At 51.3% G+C, this 20108-nt stretch overlaps 1 protein-coding gene across 7 annotated transcripts in view; it reads left to right on the top strand.

The window, feature by feature from the left end:
* Positions 1 to 20108, top strand: part of SYNJ2 (synaptojanin 2) — a 121118-nt gene that overhangs the window by 69944 nt on the left and 31066 nt on the right. For 5 of the 7 annotated variants that reach the window (XM_012451581.2, XM_012451564.2, XM_012451574.3 and 2 more), the window contains 7 exons: positions 7805 to 7866; positions 12221 to 12317; positions 14603 to 14775; positions 16165 to 16246; positions 16938 to 17087; positions 17163 to 17328; positions 19082 to 19276. In XM_012451581.2, coding sequence (XP_012307004.2) covers positions 7805 to 7866; positions 12221 to 12317; positions 14603 to 14775; positions 16165 to 16246; positions 16938 to 17087; positions 17163 to 17328; positions 19082 to 19276 — 925 coding nt within the window. The remainder of the gene's footprint in view (positions 1 to 7804; positions 7867 to 12220; positions 12318 to 14602; positions 14776 to 16164; positions 16247 to 16937; positions 17088 to 17162; positions 17329 to 19081; positions 19277 to 20108) is intronic. The other 2 variants (XM_012451568.2, XM_064360508.1) reach the window with 1 other exon arrangement.

Genomic DNA, 20108 nt, shown 5'->3' with positions numbered 1-20108 from the left:
GTTCATTTGGAGGGGAAAGACACCAGATGGGAGGCTGCTGAACTGAGATTTTCGGGCGGCCTTAAGTAAGGTAGGAGTGGTGGGGTGTAGGGGAGAGGCGTGGAGGTGCTGTCCGTGGTCCTCGGGCCTCCTGACTGCTGATGGAGACTCTGCTGTGATGCCCACAGCCAGGAGTTCTCCAGACCCTGACTGTCCTAATGGCTGTCTCCCTAAACTCAGTTCGTGGGCTATAGGATTGAACTAATGACTTTAGGGACCAGATGAGAGTAACTGACCCTTTGCTCAGAGGGGAGGAGGACGGGGTGGTGGAGAAGGGAAGCTACACAATGCAGCGACAGTGGTGGCCCCTGCCCCCAGCTGCAACTCGTTCCTGTGGCTTCTGACACTCAGTGACCTCAGGATTAGGTGACTCCAGAGAAGGTAGATGCTGGTCGTTGTCAGAGTAGGACAGAAGGGAGGAAGGCTATGAGGCCTGGGAACCCAGACAAAAGGGATGCTTGGGGTGATGGAGGGAGGGTGAGCTCCAGAGAGAACGTGAGGCCCCAGCTCCCTCCACTTTTGCCCGAGGCCTCCCTGTGCTGCCTTTCCACCTGCTTAGAAGAAGTGACTTTGGGTTATGACTCAGGGAGAGGCAGTTAGACAAGCCCAGTCATAGAACTTGCTTAAGGGATGGAGGGACCCAGCCTGAGGCCCAAGGAAGCAGCTGTGGCAAGCTGGGCCTGGTCAGGGTGTCTCTGAGGCTCTGTAGGTGAGGAATTGCCTCTGCCGGTATGCATACAGCTCTGCAGGTGTGGACACAGATTTGCAGGTGTAGAGGCAGCTCTGCAGGTGTGGACACAGCTCTGCAGGTGTAGAGACAGCTCTGCAGGTGTATGCATGCACCTCTGCAGGTGTGGACCTGCCCCTGCCGGTATGCATACAGCTCTGCAGGTGTGGACACAGATTTGAAGGTGTAGAGACATCTCTGCAGGTGTGGACACAGCTCTGCAGGTGTAGAGACAGCTCTGCAGGTGTAGAGACAGCTCTGCAGGTGTGGACACAGCTCTGCAGGTGTGGACACAGCTCTGCAGGTGTAGAGACAGCTCTGCAGGTGTGGACACAGCTCTGCAGGTGTAGAGACAGCTCTGCAGGTGTGGACACAGCTCTGCAGGTGTAGAGACAGCTCTGCAGGTGTGCACACAGCTCTGCAGGTGTAGAGACAGCTCTGCAGGTGTGGACACAGCTCTGCAGGTGTAGAGACAGCTCTGCAGGTGTGGACACAGCTCTGCAGGTGTGGACACAGCTCTGCAGGTGTAGAGACAGCTCTGCAGGTGTGGACACAGCTCTGCAGGTGTAGAGACAGCTCTGCAGGTGTGGACACAGCTCTGCAGGTGTGGACACAGCTCTGCAGGTGTAGAGACAGCTCTGCAGGTGTGCACACAGCTCTGCAGGTGTAGAGACAGCTCTGCAGGTGTGGACACAGCTCTGCAGGTGTAGAGACAGCTCTGCAGGTGTGGACACAGCTCTGCAGGTGTAGAGACAGCTCTGCAGGTGTGGACACAGCTCTGCAGGTGTAGAGACAGCTCTGCAGGTGTGCACACAGCTCTGCAGGTGTAGAGACAGCTCTGCAGGTGTGGACACAGCTCTGCAGGTGTAGAGACAGCTCTGCAGGTGTGGACACAGCTCTGCAGGTGTAGAGACAGCTCTGCAGGTGTGCACACAGCTCTGCAGGTGTAGAGACAGCTCTGCAGGTGTGGACACAGCTCTGCAGGTGTAGAGACAGCTCTGCAGGTGTGGACACAGCTCTGCAGGTGTAGAGACAGCTCTGCAGGTGTGGACACAGCTCTGCAGGTGTAGAGACAGCTCTGCAGGTGTGGACACAGCTCTGCAGGTGTAGAGACAGCTCTGCAGGTGTGGACACAGCTCTGCAGGTGTGGACACAGCTCTGCAGGTGTGGACACAGCTCTGCAGGTGTAGAGACAGCTCTGCAGGTGTGGACACAGCTCTGCAGGTGTGGACACAGCTCTGCAGGTGTGGACACAGCTCTGCAGGTGTGGACACAGCTCTGCAGGTGTAGAGACAGCTCTGCAGGTGTGGACACAGCTCTGCAGGTGTAGAGACAGCTCTGCAGGTGTGGACACAGCTCTGCAGGTGTGGACACAGCTCTGCAGGTGTAGAGACAGCTCTGCAGGTGTGCACACAGCTCTGCAGGTGTAGAGACAGCTCTGCAGGTGTGGACACAGCTCTGCAGGTGTAGAGACAGCTCTGCAGGTGTGGACACAGCTCTGCAGGTGTAGAGACAGCTCTGCAGGTGTGGACACAGCTCTGCAGGTGTAGAGACAGCTCTGCAGGTGTGGACACAGCTCTGCAGGTGTAGAGACAGCTCTGCAGGTGTGCACACAGCTCTGCAGGTGTAGAGACAGCTCTGCAGGTGTGGACACAGCTCTGCAGGTGTAGAGACAGCTCTGCAGGTGTGGACACAGCTCTGCAGGTGTAGAGACAGCTCTGCAGGTGTGGACACAGCTCTGCAGGTGTAGAGACAGCTCTGCAGGTGTGGACACAGCTCTGCAGGTGTAGAGACAGCTCTGCAGGTGTGGACACAGCTCTGCAGGTGTGGACACAGCTCTGCAGGTGTGGACACAGCTCTGCAGGTGTATAGACAGCTCTGCAGGTGTGGACACAGCTCTGCAGGTGTGGACACATTTACAGGTGTAGAGACAGCTCTGCAGGTGTGGACACAGCTCTGCAGGTGTAGAGACAGCTCTGCAGGTGTGGACACAGCTCTGCAGGTGTAGAGACAGCTCTGCAGGTGTGGACACAGCTCTGCAGGTGTGGACACAGCTCTGCAGGTGTAGAGACAGCTCTGCAGGTGTGCACACAGCTCTGCAGGTGTAGAGACAGCTCTGCAGGTGTGGACACAGCTCTGCAGGTGTGGACACAGCTCTGCAGGTGTAGAGACAGCTCTGCAGGTGTAGACACAGCTCTGCAGGTGTAGAGACAGCTCTGCAGGTGTGGACACAGCTCTGCAGGTGTAGACACAGCTCTGCAGGTGTGGACACACAGCTCTGTAGGTGTATAGACAGCTCTGCAGGTGTGGACACAGCTCTGCAGGTGTAGAGACAGCTCTGCAGGTGTGGACACAGCTCTGCAGGTGTAGAGACAGCTCTGCAGGTGTGCACACAACTTTGCATGTGGGGACATGGCTCTGCAGGAGTGCACACAGCCCCTGGAGCTGTCTGGCCTGCTGTACCTTCCACCCCTTCATGGGCATTTGCAACCTGAGCCAAATGGGAATGTAACAAGTCCAGAAATAAGTCAAAACCAGAGCCACTCAAACTTCAGTGGGTTTGCGTAGGCATTGCCTATTGGGCTTGTTAAAACACGGATTCCTGGCCCCACCCCTGGAGAGTCTGGCTCAGCAGATCAGGGATGGGCCCAGGACTTTGCATTTCTAACAAGCACCCAGAAGTGGTCCAGCGACCACACTTTGAGAACCACTGGTCTAGACTTACAGGTCCTTTTTGCCCATTCCCTGCTCTGATCACTCACCTAGGGGTGGTGTCCCTGACTTCTTAGTACTCCCAGGTAGAAAGGTTTGTTGTCAGCAGTGACATCGGACTAGCCACTGCGGGGGGTATTGACCATGCCTGTGACAGCTAGGCCCAGCCCTGTCCACGTGGAATGGTTGCCTAAGTCCAAGAGGAAAGACAAGCCGGAGGCCCTGGAAGAGATGTGCTGCAGCCCCTGTCCCGGCTGTGCCTTCTGCGGTGGGCGGCTGCTTCCAGGGCTTGCCGTGCTTGCCACGTTCCCTGAGTCCTCGCTGATGTGATTGGAGGGGCCACATCACCGGCAGGCGCCTCATTTCACCCTGTTATGCTGCCTGCTCCCCGTACGCAAGGGCGCAGTTTCTGTCAAACTAATTTGCACTTGTGCAGACTTGTTAGAAACTTTGCTTCTGGGTCTTTCCGTGGGGGGTCCTGGTTGGGTGTAATCACCCACGGCAGGGGATTCAGCGTCTCCCATCTCTTTCCTGCCTTTCCAAGATACATAATGGCATGTTGATTTGGAGGGCGCTCAGTAACAGGGATGGACTGCTGACTGATAATGCAGTGTATATGTTAACGGGGGAGCTACAGAGCCTGGGGATTGGACACTGCTAGGTCCAGCCATCTCTGCAGCCGTTTCCACCTGATTAAAAGAAGAGGCTTTGGGTTATGACTCAGAGAGAGAGTTAGATGCGTCCAATAATAGAACTCGTCACGATGGAGACCCAGGCTCCTCAGCCCTGGCCTGCTGAGCTTGTATTCTCCTCTTACTGTGCTCCCATGGGAATGATCCTATAAGCAGCTGCCGCTCATCCCTGAAGCCAGGAGAGATTTCATATGATGACTGACAGCCAGCCAGCAGGTAGCCAGTCTCTTGGGTTTCAGCCCTTGGTGGCCTCTCAGGGTGGCTGAGAGGTCACAGACCTGCTGACTTCCTTCAGGGTGCAGGATGGAGCAGCCCTTTCAGGAGTGCAGGGCCATGAAAGTTTTCAAATGATCTGAGATGTCCTCAGCCCGGTGTTGATGGCCATCAGGGAAAAGGAAGACAGAGGCAACAGGGCAGCAAAATGACGGGGTTTGGGGCGAGCCTTTCTTAGGAGCTCCCATTAGCCGATGGCCAAGATGCCTCATTTTGCACTCACTTGGCTTGTGACCGAAGTGTCTTAGGACCGAAAGGGATTTGGGACTTTGCTGAATTGTTTATATAGAAAAACCTGGCCGGGCACAATGGCTCATGCCTGTAATCTCAGTACTTTGAGAGGCTGAGGTGGGCAGATTGCTTGAGCCTGGGAGTTCAAGACCAACCTGGCAACACGGTGAAACCCCATCTCTACAAAAAATTTAAAAAAGCAAATAGCCAGGTGTTGTGGTGTGCACTTGTAGTCCCAGCTACTTGGGAGGCTGGTGGGAGGATCATTTGAATCTGGGAGGTTGAGGCTGCAGTGAGCTGTGATTGCATCACTGCACTCCAGTCTGGGCAACAGAGTAAGACCCTGTCTCACAAAAAAAAAAAAAAAAAGAAATAAAGAAAAAGAATAAAAGGAAACCTTCTCCAGAGAATCTCTACATCTATTTCTGAGATACCAGTTCTCTAGACAGGTGCTTTTCTTGAGTCTGAGGTGGGCAGTTGTATCACCCATAGTGTTGAGAGTCATAAAATAATATGTCAAGTATGGTAATAGCCACATCTCATAACATAGATAAATCTGACGACACTACTTTTATAACACTCAAACAGGAGCAAAACTGAAGAGTGCATTTTTAACAATTTATTCTTGAAATAATTTCAGACCTACAGAAAGAGTTTAAGAACAAAAGAGGGAGTTCCCATATGTCCTTCACTCAGATTCACTAAATCTTAACCTTTTGCCACACACACATTATTATTTTTTGAGAGTAGGTTGTATATATCACGTTGGTGTTAGTCCATCTGCCTTGCTGTAAAGGAATGCCTGAGGCTGAGTAATTTATAAAGAAAAGAGGTTTATTTGGCTCATGGTTCTGCAGGCTGTACAGGAAGCATGGTGTCAGCATGTGCTTTTGGGGAGGGCCTTAGGAAGCTTACAGTCAGGGTGAAAGAAGAAGGGGAGCCAGTGTGTCATATGGTGAGAGAGGGAGCAAGGAGAGGGAGGTTACAGGCTCCTTTAAACAACCAGCTCTCCTGTGAATTAGTGAGAACTCATTCATCACCATGGGGTTGTCACCAAGCTATTCATGACAGATCTGCCCATGTGACCCAAACACCTCCCACCAGGCCCCACTCCAACACTGGAGATTTGGAAGGGACACACATCCAAACCACATCAATGTCTCTTTACTTAAGTGCAAAATATACTCTCTTACATCACCGTAGTATAAATTTCACATTTGGGAAATTTAACAGTGGCAAAATACTTCAATCTCATCTGCAGGCAATATTCCAAATTTATCAGTTGTCCCAGCGATGGTTGAAGCACCTTTCCCCACTTGAGTCCGGCATCACATACTGCATTTGGTTGTCATGTCTCTAGTCTTTTAATCTATATCTGTTCCTTGGCTTTCTGTCTTTCAAAACATTGATGTTTTGGAGAATGCGAGTCGTCTTTTCCTTTAAATTGAGGGTCCCTCCCTTTAGATTTTCCTTGTGTTTCATTATGAGCACATTCAGTGTATGGATGCCTGGCCAGAGTGCTACCTACATGATGCTGTGTCCTTCGTAGGGTACCAGAGCTAGAGGCACACGGTGTCCATCTGCCTCTCGCTGGTGATGTTGACTTTGGTCACCCAGTCAAGGTGCTACTCAGTTTCTCCACTTAAGGTTAATGTTTTCCCTTTCAACTAATCAGCAATCTATGGGAGACACTTTGAGACCATGCTGGTATCCTGCTTCTCATTTAACTTTCCCTTAAGATTTATCATCAACAGGTAACTTTTGCTGAACAGTTATTTACTATGACAGTTGTAAAATGATGATTTTTAAAATGATTTCCTCCAAATTTATCACTTCGTATTTTACTGTAGAGCCCTCTCTTCTTCCCCTTCACCCACCTACACACCTACCCACCTGCACACTGATTCACCCATCTGTCACCCACTCGCCTATCCATTCACCCATCTATTCATCCACCCATCCACCCACCCATCCACCTGTCCATCCACTTGTCCACAGCCAGTCATCCACCAATCCAGCAATCCAGCCATCCATCCATCCATCCACTCACTCACCCACTTACCCATCCATTCATCTTTCTTCTACCCATTCACCCACCCATCCATTCATCCTCACATCCACCCACCTATCCATCTACTGATGCATCCACTCATTCATCCATTCACCCACCCATCCATCCAGCCACCCACCCATCCATCCACCCAGTATCCATCCATCCACCCACCCATCCATCTATCCCCATCCATCCACCCAGTATCCATCCATTCAGCTATCCACCCATTCATCTATCCATCCATTCACCCACCCACCTGTCCATCTACTGATGCATCCACTCATCCATCCATTCACCCACCCACCTATCCATCCACCCATCTACCCATCCACTCAGCTATCCATCCATCTACCCACCCACCCACCCGTCCATCCAGTCAGCTATTCATTCATCCATCCACCCATCCATTCATTTATTCATCTATCCACCCACCCATCTACCTATCCATCTACCCATTCATCCATCCAGTTATCATTAGTATAGATTCATGGATTTCTATTTTATTCATCAGGTTATAATCCATTACTATCCTCATATAGTTTGATGTTCAGATTATCCCAGATTTGGCCAGTGGAAGCCCCTGTAAGCTGGCTCCAGTGACAATATGTATTTTAAATGTTTTTTTTAAGTTGAGTATTAAATAGTTATGTTAATAAATAATAAGGTAAATTTGATAATTAAGATGACTCAGATTTTAGGGAGAAATTGTCCCTGAGGCATAAAGGAGGCTAAGAAGCAGTTTCTGTCTCCCTAGTTGGCTTCACTGACCTCTGTGCTATCAGAGAGCTTAGGATCCAATATCTACCTCATAATCTTACACTGGAACTGCTGTCTGTGGAAGAATTGCAGCAGACATGGTCATGTTACAGTTAGGATCGAGCAGCAGCAAAGCCAGACTTGAGGCTCCTAGACCTGAGTTTGGAGCACTGTTAGCTGAATCCAGAGAGCTCAGCCTTCCTGAGCCCTGAAGGGACCGCAGAGGTGGCCTGGGGCTGCCAGGGAGGAGAATGGGCAAACCACTGCCTCCTCGGTTTGCAGAGCAGGAAGAGTCACTGTCGTTACTTCTCTTTGCTTCAGGTTGGCTCCCATCATCTGAGACTACACAGAGGCCTGGAAGCCAACGCCCCTGCTTTTGACAGGTAAGGATTGTCTGACACCATCCAAGCCTGTCATTGTCATTCTCAGATGTCTTCCTCCCATCAGACACCAGGGATAGGGTGTGACGGGATGGGGAGGACCCTGAACCCTGAATCTAAATCTGCTTTCACTCTGGTCCTTTAAGCAAGAAGGGACATAACAAAATGGGGTTTTTACTTGTTGTCAGGTTTCCTGAAGGTAAATTAAGGAATGTTCAGGTAGCAGTTTCTAATTATTTTATCTCATCAGCTTCTTGCAATGAGGCCTCATCTCTTTGCCCTGGTTGATAAGGGATAATCTAAATTATAGGATATTTGAAGCTGTTTGGTTTTGGTTTTAAAATAACATAGAATAAATAAGTATAGAAAAGTATAAAGTAAAAAATAAAAATACCCTAAATCCCAGTTACCACTCTCAGAGATTTTAGTTTTTTACATGTCATTCTAGAAAACAATTTTGGCACTATATATACATATATATATATATATATGCTAAAAAATAGGAGATGTGTTATGATCTGTATATACATACAGAAATTGGATCATAACACATCTCCTATTTTTTAGCTTAAGAAAAGCTGAACTATTTGTAATATGTATTTGAAATAATAGCTTCTTAAAATATTTGCTTATTTACTCTAAATACTCAATATTTAAGAATTGTCTTAGTGAATGTAATTAAAATTCTCAAAAGTAATGTTTTAAGTGTTTGAATCATTCTACCTGAATCTTCATTGAGACTTTAAATTTGCTTGCATCCTCTTATTAAACATACCACTAGTCACATGAGCCCAGATGTGACCCCCTGATTAGCATGTTACATATAAGGCGCTTTTTCTGTAAAGAGATATACAAGTATAGACAAGGCCATTGCCTTTTCTAGAACATTATTAGTGTGTTCTAAGCACTCTACACATGAAGTTGTTTTAGTTGAGTTGACATTGATCTATACTAAACGATCTTAGGAAATAGTAAACATGAAACTGAAAATGAAATTCTACCTGGCTGGACTCGGTGGCTCACATCTATAATCCCAGCACTTTGGGAGGCTGAGGAGGGTGGATCGCTTGAGGTCAGGAGTACAAGAACAGCCTGGCTCACATGGCAAAACCCCATCTCTACTAAAAATACTAAACTTAGCCGTGCGTGGTGGCGCATTCTTATAATCGCAGCTACTTGGGAGGCTGAGATGGAAGGATTGGTTGAACTCAAGAGGCGGAGGTTGCAGTGAGCCAAGATCATGCCACTGCACTCCAGCCTGAGCGACAGTGAGACTCCATCTCAAAACAAAACAAACAAACAAACAAAAAATTCTACCAGAAGCTGACCCAAAACAAAAGGAAAGGTCATTCTGGGTTTGCTTCAAAAATCCTCCTATGTTTAGGAGCTTTCTTAAAAAATACATACATCTAGCTGAAGCATGTTTGCATAGACGGAAGATTTTTCAGCATCCTGGTAATGCAAGGTGTGTGAGATGTGCATACCTGAGAGACTGAGACCTCTCTCTTCTCACAAGCACCCCAGAGACTGCCTAGCCCCTTGGAAAGCATCCCTAAATCCAGGGGTACACTTAGATCTCTTCTGCAAATCACAGGACAAGCTGCTGAAAGGGTGAGTCTTTCTCCAGGCAGCTACTGTGTCCAAGAAGTCTCTTCTGTAATGCTTCTCCCCACAACACTGGCTAGAGGCAGGAGCCGTCCGGTTCCCTGGCAGGAGCTGCCGCTTTCATGTTAATTGCTGACTATGTTCCCCTCATTCGAGACAACGCTTGGAAATAAGGTGACATGTCTGTCTAGTGGCCGCAGTGGGGCACCATAAGGGTTCCCCTGAGAGCAGGCTGCCAGGTCCCCGATGATGTCCCTGGACTGGCATTTTCGCGGTCCTGGGCGCTTCCCAATTCTCTTCTCTGGGACATCACTGCACTCTCAAGAGTCTTGCGGTTCTTTGATGGATTTGGTCTAGAATAAATCCCTGCTTTCCCCCGCAAAACCTCCGTGCAGATAGCTTTTCTCCCCAGACAATGCTTGTTTTCCTTGCCCATGCTGCCTGGGTGCTGAGAGTAGCCGTGGCCGTCTTTCGTCACTTTGTGCGTTCCATATCTGAGGAGGGCTGCAGGACTTTGGCTGCAGCTGCCAGAGCAGGGTCCTGTCATCTCGTGGTGATGAGTCTCGGTGGAAGGGTTAACCTTTCACGGGATGGTGCCTGAGTCTCCCCTCGCAGAACAGAGAAGCTCTTCTCCTTTTCCCCGCTCTGCTCTGCGGGCGGCTGCTGTGCATGTCAGTGTACGTCGAACGCTAGGGCCCTCCCTGAAGATGAGAAGGATGCTTCCAAATGGAAATCTGATTCCTCAGTGTCCTAAAAAATTCCCGTTTTCCAAGTAGCTTCCCATGACAGTAACCCTTGAGCAGGGGAAGTGAAAAAAAGGTCTTGGTGCTCAGAGTGACCCAGCAAGAAGCCTGCACTCGCCGACCTTGCTGCTGATGCCGGTGCTCCCTTACACCCTGGTCGGCAAGGCCTTTCAGCTCACCAATAACGAGCGTGTTTACTACACAGGGAAGGAAAGAAGAACCAGCTCCCACACGCCAAGCACTGTCGTTGTCACTTTCACTGTCTTTCTAGTCCTCCTAGCCATTCTCTGCAGGAGGGGGAGAGCCCTGCTCTACAGATGAAGGAGCCAGCTCAGAGGGGAGGAATCGCTTCATCAGGGGAGTTTGCGGGTGGGGAGAGCATAGAGTAATGATGAGGAATTGTGAGTAATAATGAATAATAGCGGTTTTCTCTGGCTCTGGGCTTTGGAACCAGTTGAGAAGAAGGGGCAGGGATGAGACAGACAGAGATCAGACATGGGCCTTTTCTGATGGGCCACACTGTGGGACGTGGCTCAGATGTGTGGCCACAGTGGGTTCCCTCACCAGGGGCAGAGCCTGCATGTGTCAGAGCCAGGCCTGGGATGCACCTTCTCTGGGCAGACACACCCAAAAGAAAGCCCACAAGGGCTGGGCCACACACAGTCACACCCCAGGGGGGCCCGGACCTCCACATGGAGATGGGAGCCCGGGCCGGGGTGGGGCAGGGCTCACCCTTAACTTAGGCCAGCGAACCGGCAGACGAGCCTAACTTCAAACTACTCACTTCAAAATCCATATTCTTTGTACTACTCTCCCCTAAAGTTAGTAAGAGAATGTTTTCTCTTATTGGGTTAAAAAAAAATAAAAAAAGATTTTTTTCATGATCATTAGCTCTTTAAAAAATTCCGCTCATAAAAGAAACGTCATTATAGAAATTTGGGAAAGAGAAAGATGTGTACAGAAGAAAAGAACTTAAGTCATATAAAATTTCACCACCTTTGACATCATGTGTTTTCTTCGTCTTTTTTCTATATTTCGGCATAAAGATTGCACCGTTAAATGATAATTTGACACTGCTTTCTGCATTGTTTCGCTTCCCTCTGCATTTCAACATGTTTAACGCTGACATTGTAAGGTTACTTTAAAATAGCTGGTGATCAAGGATAAATATTGGAATTGCTCCCTAATATTTCGACATACATATTTAGAAAGTCGCTTCTAATGCAAGGACGAGTTTCCCAAAGCCTGCACGTTTTGTTGCATTTCCTTGTTGTGGTTTAGCATCATGAAATACAGCACTTAGGTGGAGAGCGGGATGCTGAGTTGAGGGGTCTCCTGCCAGTTTTTCTAGTTTTGAGAAGGATGGGTACCAAGCAAGAGAAGAGATTCATTTCAGACGGGCACATTGCATGTATAAGACTCTAGGCCAGGCGTGGTGGCTCATGCCTGCAATCCCAACACTTGAGGAGGCTGAGGTGGGAGGATTGCTTGAAGCCGGGAGTTCAAGACCAGCCTGGGCAACATAGCAAGACCCTGTGTCTATGAAAACTAAATAAGTAAAAATTAGCCAGATGTGGTGGCGTGCACCCGTAGTCCCTACTACCCAGAGGCTTAGGTGGGAGGATCGCTTGAGCCCAGGAATTTGAGGCAAGAGTGAGCTATGATAGTACCACTGCACTCTAGCCTGGACAACAGAGTGAGAGCCTGTCTCAAAAGCAAAACACTGTGGATGAAAGGTCAGGTTAGGTGTTCTGGATTTAATGGGAGGTGCTTTATAGACGGTCCGGGATATTGTTTGATTCCAAACTCATGTAGAAGTCTACACTAGCTGGTAGTAACGGTACCTTGGCTCACTTTCTACACTTTGGGTCATGGGGGATAGCTGGCGCTGGACTCTAGCACTGAGAAAACATGACCTCTTCTGCCCCTTCTTCCCTCGAGGGGCAGAACAGGGCAGCATCTGCACCTGTGCCTGTGCCCAGCCTCACTCCCACCCGCTGCCTTTGCAGGCACATGGTGCTTCTGAAGGAGCAGTACGGGCAGCAGGTGGTCGTGAACCTTCTGGGAAGCAGAGGCGGAGAGGAGGTGCTCAACAGAGCCTTCAAGGTAAGGCTGGGCTGCCCTCTTCATGGCTGGGCCGGGCTGGATGGGGCGACGGGGGGCGACGGTGAAGCCTTGAGCCTAGAGATGGCTCCTGCAGGGACTGGAGCTGCCAGCCCGGCCCTCCTTTGTTTCCTGAAGCTTCCCCAGCATTCCAACCACTGAACAGGCAGTGCTCGGTGATTCAGGCCCCTGATACAGTGAGTGTAATTTCTATGAGCTGATGGTTGGGAGAATTTGCTCAAATTCAAAACAAAGCATCTCCTGTCCCAGTCATGTGTCCCCTGGCCTCCCCATGGGACTTCAAGGGCTTCTGACTTCTCGAGGAGTCCCTCTCAGTCCAGCCCAGGAGCAGGCGGGCCTCCCCTCTGCCCTGGCTAGTCCTGGGTGAGTTCCCCCAGCCCCACAGGGCACCTGGCCTCAGGGCTCAGGCAGGGCAGCAGCTTCCGAGGCATCCCCCTGCTTGCCGGCCAGCCTTCAAATTTTCCCCTCTTCCTTGGGCTCCCATAGGAGTTGCTGGACTTGCTCCTGCTGGTCTCCTTGGGCTCCCTCAGGCTTTCCTGGGGCTTTTCCTGGCAATCCTGGACAGAGATCCTGGGCAGGGTCACGGAGCTGCAGGAGGTGGGGGGAGCAAGAGGCTCCCTGGCGAGGGGCTGTCCCGGTGCATGGATCCCAGGCCTCCAGCCCCCGCCCCCTTCTCCCCAGCCGTAAGACATTCCAGAATGAGCAATGGGGGTTCCCAGTTCCTTTACCAGTCTCCATGTCCCATGCCTAACGGAAGAAAACTGTCTGGTTGTTTGAAGCTCAAGGATACCCCTTAGAGAGAGAGCGCGAAGTGGCCTCAGTGGGGCTGAGGGCGATCTCTGAGCCTTTCCCTCCACTTAGAAACACCACATGCTCATGCTTGGAGCAGGCACTTCCTGGTTTGCCAATTTTATTTGGCCAGACCTGCTTTTCCTGTTTGGTTTGTTGCTATTAGCAACAAGCTCCAGAAGTGTCTCCTTTCCCACCCATCTTGGCAGTGATGCTGGCTGCTAATTTGAAGGAAGAAGGAAAAAAAAGCCAAAAAATAAAAATAAGAATAATAAGAACCCCAACTCTTTTTCCCCTAGGCCTTGAGTTGTGGCCCCTCCCATCAGCAGGCGAAGTGAGGGCGGAAGATGGCCGCCGCCTCATGCAGGGAAGGGTAGGCTCCTGGCCAGGTAGGGAGGGGCACTCTAGCTGGAGACCTGGGTCACAGCCCTGTCAAGGGTGGCCCTCGGCCACATCAGCTCCTCTCAGACAGGGGCCCGGCAGCCTGCCCGGGCCCGGCAGCCATCAGTCTTGCTGGACGAGGCACTGGCTCCAGAACACGTGTTACTGAGCCACCAGGCACTGTCAGCCTCCGCCAGCTTCTGGCTCACAGCAAGACTTGCTTGACGATGGCAGTGTTGCATTGATTGACACTCAGGCCTATCACAGGCGGTCACATTGAGTCAGACCAGGTGACCCCAAGTCCTTCTAGTCCTTGAAGTCACTGGGACCTCTGGCTGGGCACAGGCTAGACTGGCCTGACCTGAAGCTGTACGTGCATGAGTGCAGGGTGCGGGAGGCCTGGAGGCCAGGTGGCCTGGGGAGGCAGACAGTTTGTCCTTTATCACGGGGCTCTCTAGGAAGAAATCCAGGGACCGGAGAAGCCTCGAGTGGAAGGGAGGGCTCTTAAGCGCATGGTGGTGCCATCAGCAGCCCCTCGCCCTGCTTCCCGTCTGTCCCCACCTTCGCCCTGGCTCCCTGACTATCCTGAACTTGCACTGGGATGTGGGTCCCACCTGGCCCACCTCAGCTGGAGCCTTGGCCTCTTCAGAGCACGGCCATCAGAGGCTGGTGTGCAGCAGGATGGGGCCGGTTACCAGGGCAACAGGGAGCTGGATTATGAGCTCCGCAGCCTGCTGCAGCACTGCTATCCCCGAGGGCCTGGGGTACCTGGGCCATCTGAAGAACAGAGCAGTCCTTCCTCATCTGTGCCCTCTGGAGAGCCCCGCAGGAGTGTGGTGTCCCCAGGGAGCCACACTGGCTCTGGCTGCTTTTGCCCAAGGGGGACCCTCTGCCCTTTGTGGGGTTTGTCCCCCAGGGCCTTTGTCCTGTGCTTCCCTTTCGGAGTCAACTGCCTGGTCCACTGTGAGCTTCCAGCTAAAGCACGTCCTGCGGCGCGTCACTGTGGTTAGCCACGGGGGTCGAGCTGTGCGAGGAGCTTGCCCTCCTCATCCCCCCTTCCCTCTGCTCCTCTCACTGCCTGCCCCTCCTCTTTTCAGAAGCTGCTCTGGGCTTCTTGCCATGCAGGCGACACACCTATGATCAATTTTGACTTCCATCAGTTTGCCAAAGGCAGGAAGCTAGAGAAATTGGAGACCCTCTTGAGGCCACAGTTAAAGCTGCACTGGGAGGACTTCGATGTGTTCACGAAGGGAGAGAACGTCAGTCCACGGTGAGGCTCTCTGCGCGCTGCGCCTTCTGCTGGGTCAGGTGGCAGAGGGGCCGCGCCATCCAGGACATGTGCCCTGTGAAGGGCAGCTCCCTTCCCTCCGCACTCAGCGTTGCAGTTTTCTGGGTCATCAGCTTGGCGAAGTCGGGAATCTTGGGTTCCAACTTCTGCTCTCCATTCCCACAGTGGGAGACAGGCTTTCACATTTCTCGAGGAGATGGTGAGGCATGATTTTCTGGGAAAAGAAATGAACTAATAAAGGGGGCTGCATTAAAACATGGAGCTCCACGCTGCGATGCAGACTGTGAGGGTGAGGGTCACAGTCACGGTGGGGTGGCTGGCATAAACTCAGGTCGCCCGAGGAGACCGGGATGTGGACCGCCCTGCTCAGAGCAGAGCAGAAAAAGGGAGTTCATTTCTCTTGGCTCACATGCAGGGAGTCCTCATCATTTGCAGATTCCATATTGGCTAATTTACCTACTCTCTAAAACTTATAACCCCAAAATCAGTACTCAAGGCTCTTTTCCTGGACGTTCACAGACATGTGCAGAGCAGTGACAATGTGAGTCACATGTTCATGCTCCCAGCTGAGATCAAACAAGGCAATACTGTCTTCTTGTTTTAGCCCTTGTATGTAAACACCTGTCCTTTATGAGATTTAGTACCATGTTTTTCACATTTGTGGGGTCTTTGTTGGGGGGTCCCCTTTGTTGGGGCATCTCATGGTTCAGAATGGCGCCCAAGCATTGTGCTGAAGAGCTGACTAGTACTTCTGGACAGAAGAAGGTGGTGACGTGCCTTATTTATGGAGAACATGCACATTAAGATAAGCTTTGTCCAGATATGAGTTACAGTGCTATTGGCCATGGTTCAGTGTTAATGAAGTGTTAATATATATATTATATACATATAATGTATATGTACATATTATATACATAATGTATACATATATTCCATAAGGTGTCTTTATATGGAAATGTACATAAAACAAGGTTGTATATTGATCAGTTGAAGAAAATGTGACCAGAGCTTGCAGGAACCTAACCCTGTATTTCTCCTAGGAGCTGTGGTTCTGTGTTCATGTCCAATTCAGTGTTCATACAACTTTATAGAACATAATTGCTGTAAATAAAAAAGACCAGCCAAACTTATAACGACCCAGCTGTGCAGGCTGCTAAGTGTGTGTCCTGGGGTCTGCCTGCCTTTTCAGCAGTGCTGGGGATCCACTGGGATAGATACAGGGGTTTCTGGGGGGCCATTTTGGGGAGGAGGTGAGGGGTTCGCTCTTAGAACGTTTCCTTGGAAGTTGACAGTCAGACACGGGCCACGGTGCTATGGCCACTGCTTCTCTGAACACAACTTCTAACTGTTTGCATTTCTTCTTGTCCTAAGTTTTCAGAAAGGCACTTTGCGGATGAACTGTCTTGACTGCCTGTACCGAACCAACACTGTGCAGAGCTTCATTGCCCTTGAGGTGCGTCCCTGCCGTGGCCTTTTGGGCCATCTGTACCGGGTCCTCTGCCTTCAGCCGGACAGGCTGGGCTGAGCGCCTTCAGTGGCAAGATGAGGGAGGCATCACTGAGACAACTTCCTAATGATGGGGAAGGTGGACATCCAGAGAGGGGTTCCCCAGGCAGCCGCTTCCTCTGTCATAGGCTCACTTTCACACGCCCTCTTGTGAAATGCATCCCAGACATGGTGACCCAAAGGCTCCTAGACAACAGCTGTGTGTAATGATTATCATGGATGCACCATTGGCCAAAGGCAGTGTGGGGCTGGCCAGATGAGGCTGGATTTGAAGCTGGAAAGAGACCTAGTGTGCGTGGCCCCACCTTTCCGGTTGACCTCCCCTGGCTGGGGGTTTGGTGGGGGCAGGGTCCCCACCCCCTGCTGTCCACCACTGTTTGCTGTTCAGCCTCTGGCTGGTGAGGGCAGGGGTGGTCAGGTGTCGGGGTGAGAGGAGGGCTTGGGTAGACCATATAGATAAAGTTGGGGTGAGTTGTGGGAAGTCACTCTGCTATAAAAACAACTCCTCCTCTGGAGGGACACAGGGTTTTCCAGGGCACAGTGGAATCCACAGGCTGCTTATTCAGGAACCTCCTGGGGTGGCAGCTGCGGAGCCTCCGTAGGAGAAGCCAGTGCCAGCCATCCCTATTCCTCCTCAGGTCCTGCATCTGCAGCTCAAGACCCTGGGGCTGAGTTCAAAACCCATCGTTGACCGCTTTGTGGAGTCCTTCAAAGCCATGTGGTCTCTAAATGGCCACAGCCTGAGCAAGGTGTTCACGGGCAGCAGGGCCCTGGAAGGGAAGGCCAAGGTAGGGCCCAGCCAAGGGGGCAGGGTGGGGGCCCCATGGACCCCCCTCACGGCCCGTGATCTGGGCTCTCGGCAGGTGGGGAAGCTGAAGGATGGAGCCCGGTCCATGTCTCGAACCATCCAATCCAACTTCTTCGACGGGGTGAAGCAGGAGGCCATCAAGCTGCTGTTGGTCGGGGACGTCTACGGCGAGGAGGCGGCAGACAAAGCGGGGATGCTGCTGGACAGCACGGCGCTCCTGGGTAGGGCCTGCCGCGGGCAGGGGGAGGTGAGGAGGCGGGGTGCTCTCCAGCCCCACGTTCCCGCTGCCTCTGTGCCATCCAGAGCGTGGGTGGCAGATGTGCCCGGGGTCTGAGCAGTGGACCTATGCACCTTGAAGCGGTCACTGCCTCTAACGGGAACCTGTGCTTTCCAGCGGGGCCTGGGAGCTCACCCTTCCTCTGTTTCAGCTTGGACTGTGTTTCCATCCCGAGGAGGCGGGAGACACCAGGTGGGCTCTGTGAGGCAGTGCACTCTCCTGAACGCGTCGGTGCCTTTGAAAGCTAACCCACTCCCGAAACCCTCTCAGCTGCGTGGGCTCTTGGGCCCTTAGCAGGTGCCGTTGGCCTGGGGAGCTTTCTGTGAAGTTGGCCTCCAGTTTCTGTTTTGGCCCCTGAGGACCCTGTAGAAACAGAGGATGATGCTGTCATCTCCCGGGGATGAGGGCCTCTGGTCTCAGTGGCGAGACATCGTGATTCCAGCAATAGCTAGAGGTTCCTTTGGGAGCATTTGAATGGCATCTTCTTACCTGAGCCTGTCAACATAGGTCTCATAGAAAAGGAGGAGGAGAGACCCAGCATTTTTCCTTATAAGAGCATGTAAATCGGCCAGGCGCAGTGGCTCACGCCTATAATCCCAGCACTTTCAGCGGCCGAGGCGGGTGGATCACCTGAGATCAGGACTTCGAGACCAGCCTGGCCAACATAGTGAAACCCCATCTCTACTAAAAATACAAAAATTAGCTGGGAATGGTGGCAGGTGCCTGTAATCCCAGCTACTCGGGAGGCTGAGGCAGGAGAATTGCTTGAACCTGGGAGGCGGAGGTTGCAGTGAGCCGAGATTGCACCATTGCACTCCAGCCTGGGCAACAAGAGTGAAACTCCATCTCAAAAAAAGAAAGAATGTGTAAGTCGCTTTAGAAATGTTTGGTGTTTTTGAAAACTGAATTAGCCCAGACTTAAAATGGGTTCGCGGCCCTTTTCCACCCTCACCCTTTCGTCACTGGGGCGCTCTTATTTGGCTTCTGGTAGGCAAGGTGATATTTAGTTTCTACTCTGGAAATAATGCCAGCCCTCTGTGAAAGGTTAACGAAGCTCCGTATTGTACAGTGAGTCTTATTTAATAGCAAGGCAGATATGAGTTCGATTTGGGTTACGTCACAAGTTTAAAAGATGGAATATATTTTGGCTATCCAGAGGATGGAGATGGTTCTGTGTGATGACTTTTTAAAGTCTTAAGTTTGAGGCCAAACAAAACATTTCAGATATGCAGGATGGAAGGCGGAAGATGCAAAGGTGGCTGCTGGGTTGGTAAGACATTTAAAGTCATAGTGTATATGGGCGCATGCACATTGAAATATGCTCAGTCACTGCATCCGCTTGCTTAAATTCCTGTGCCTTGTTCTTCTACGGAGTGGACAGTGAGGACACGGCTCTTCCTCATCGTGTCTGAGATCCCTGTGATCTGATGTCTCAGGCCTTCTGGCTCCAGCTGGGGGTAGGGTATAGAGGGTGAGTTTTGGTCTTGTGTTTTCACACCTTTATTGCAGAAATCCCATAAAGAAGCACTGTGGTTTCCAAGATTTTAAGCATTTTGCCATCTTCCTAAGGAGCATACCCTGGTTTATCTCTAGAGGCTCATGAACCATCTGTCTGTCTGCCAGGCAGCCTCTTCTGTATCTTTGGAGGATGCCTGAGCTTTGGAACTACAAACAAACGTGCCTTTTTATTCCCCCAGCAGTGACTCCCAGGATCCTGAAAGCTATGACTGAGCGTCAGTCGGAATTCACAAATTTCAAGCGGATCCGGATTGCCATGGGGACCTGGAACGTGAACGGAGGCAAGCAGTTCCGGAGCAACCTGCTCGGGACGGCGGAGCTGACGGACTGGCTGCTCGACGCGCCCCGGCTCTCTGGAGCTGCCGAGTCCCAGGGTGAGGGCAGTGACTCTGGGGGGACAGAATCCCGTTGCGCCTAACCTGACATACCAGGCTCGACCCTTCAGTGGCCATCGTCTTGTGGAGTTGTGTCTTTGGTGTTTTCCCTCCTTACAGTGTTTAAATAGCACCGTGGTCTGACTCTCAAGAATGCTGCCTCGAAAATAACTGTTTGGCTTTTTTCCTTTCCCAAATGTTGAGAAGAGTTAGCAGCTAGTGAATCGCTCTTTTCTGTTTGCATACAGCGATGGTGAAGTCCTAGGCTTTGATCAGTAGCATCTTTCTGTCACCAGGCGGAGGGTGTGGCTTCTCGAGCCATGTAACTGTAAGGATGGGAGCCAGGCCTGCCTTCAGTGTCTTTTTGTTTTGTTTTGTTTTGTTTGAGATGAGCGTCACTCTTGTCGCCCAGGCTGGAGTGCAGTGGCTCAATCTCAGCTCACTGCAACCTCCCCCTCCCGGGTTCAAGCGATTCTCCTGCCTCAGCCTCCTTAGTAGCTGGGATTACAGGCAACACCACCAGGCCCACCACCAGGCCCAACTAGTTTTGGTATTTTCGGTAGAGGCGGGGTTTCGCCATGTTGGCCAGGCTGGTCTCAAACTCCTGACCTCAGGCGATCCACCTGCCTTGGCCTCCCCAAGTGTTGGGTGTGTGAGCTACCACACCCGGCCCTGCCTTCAGTGTTGATATTGACCAAGAATGGCTCATCCCTGCCTCTCATTAAACCAATTCTATTCATCTGCTTTAAGTAGTCACAAAACAATTCATGTGCTTTTTAAGAATAAAATAATTCCCGGTGGCTCACGCCTGTAATCCCAGCACTTTGGGAGG

This window comes from Aotus nancymaae, unplaced genomic scaffold (assembly GCF_030222135.1).
Source record: "Aotus nancymaae isolate 86718 unplaced genomic scaffold, 86718_ANA_hifiasm-v0.15.2.pri h1tg000040l, whole genome shotgun sequence".
In the NCBI taxonomy this organism is placed as follows: Eukaryota; Metazoa; Chordata; class Mammalia; order Primates; family Aotidae; genus Aotus; species Aotus nancymaae.
Note: the sequence above shows the minus strand (reverse complement) of the source record. Positions and strands in the feature narration are given on the sequence as shown.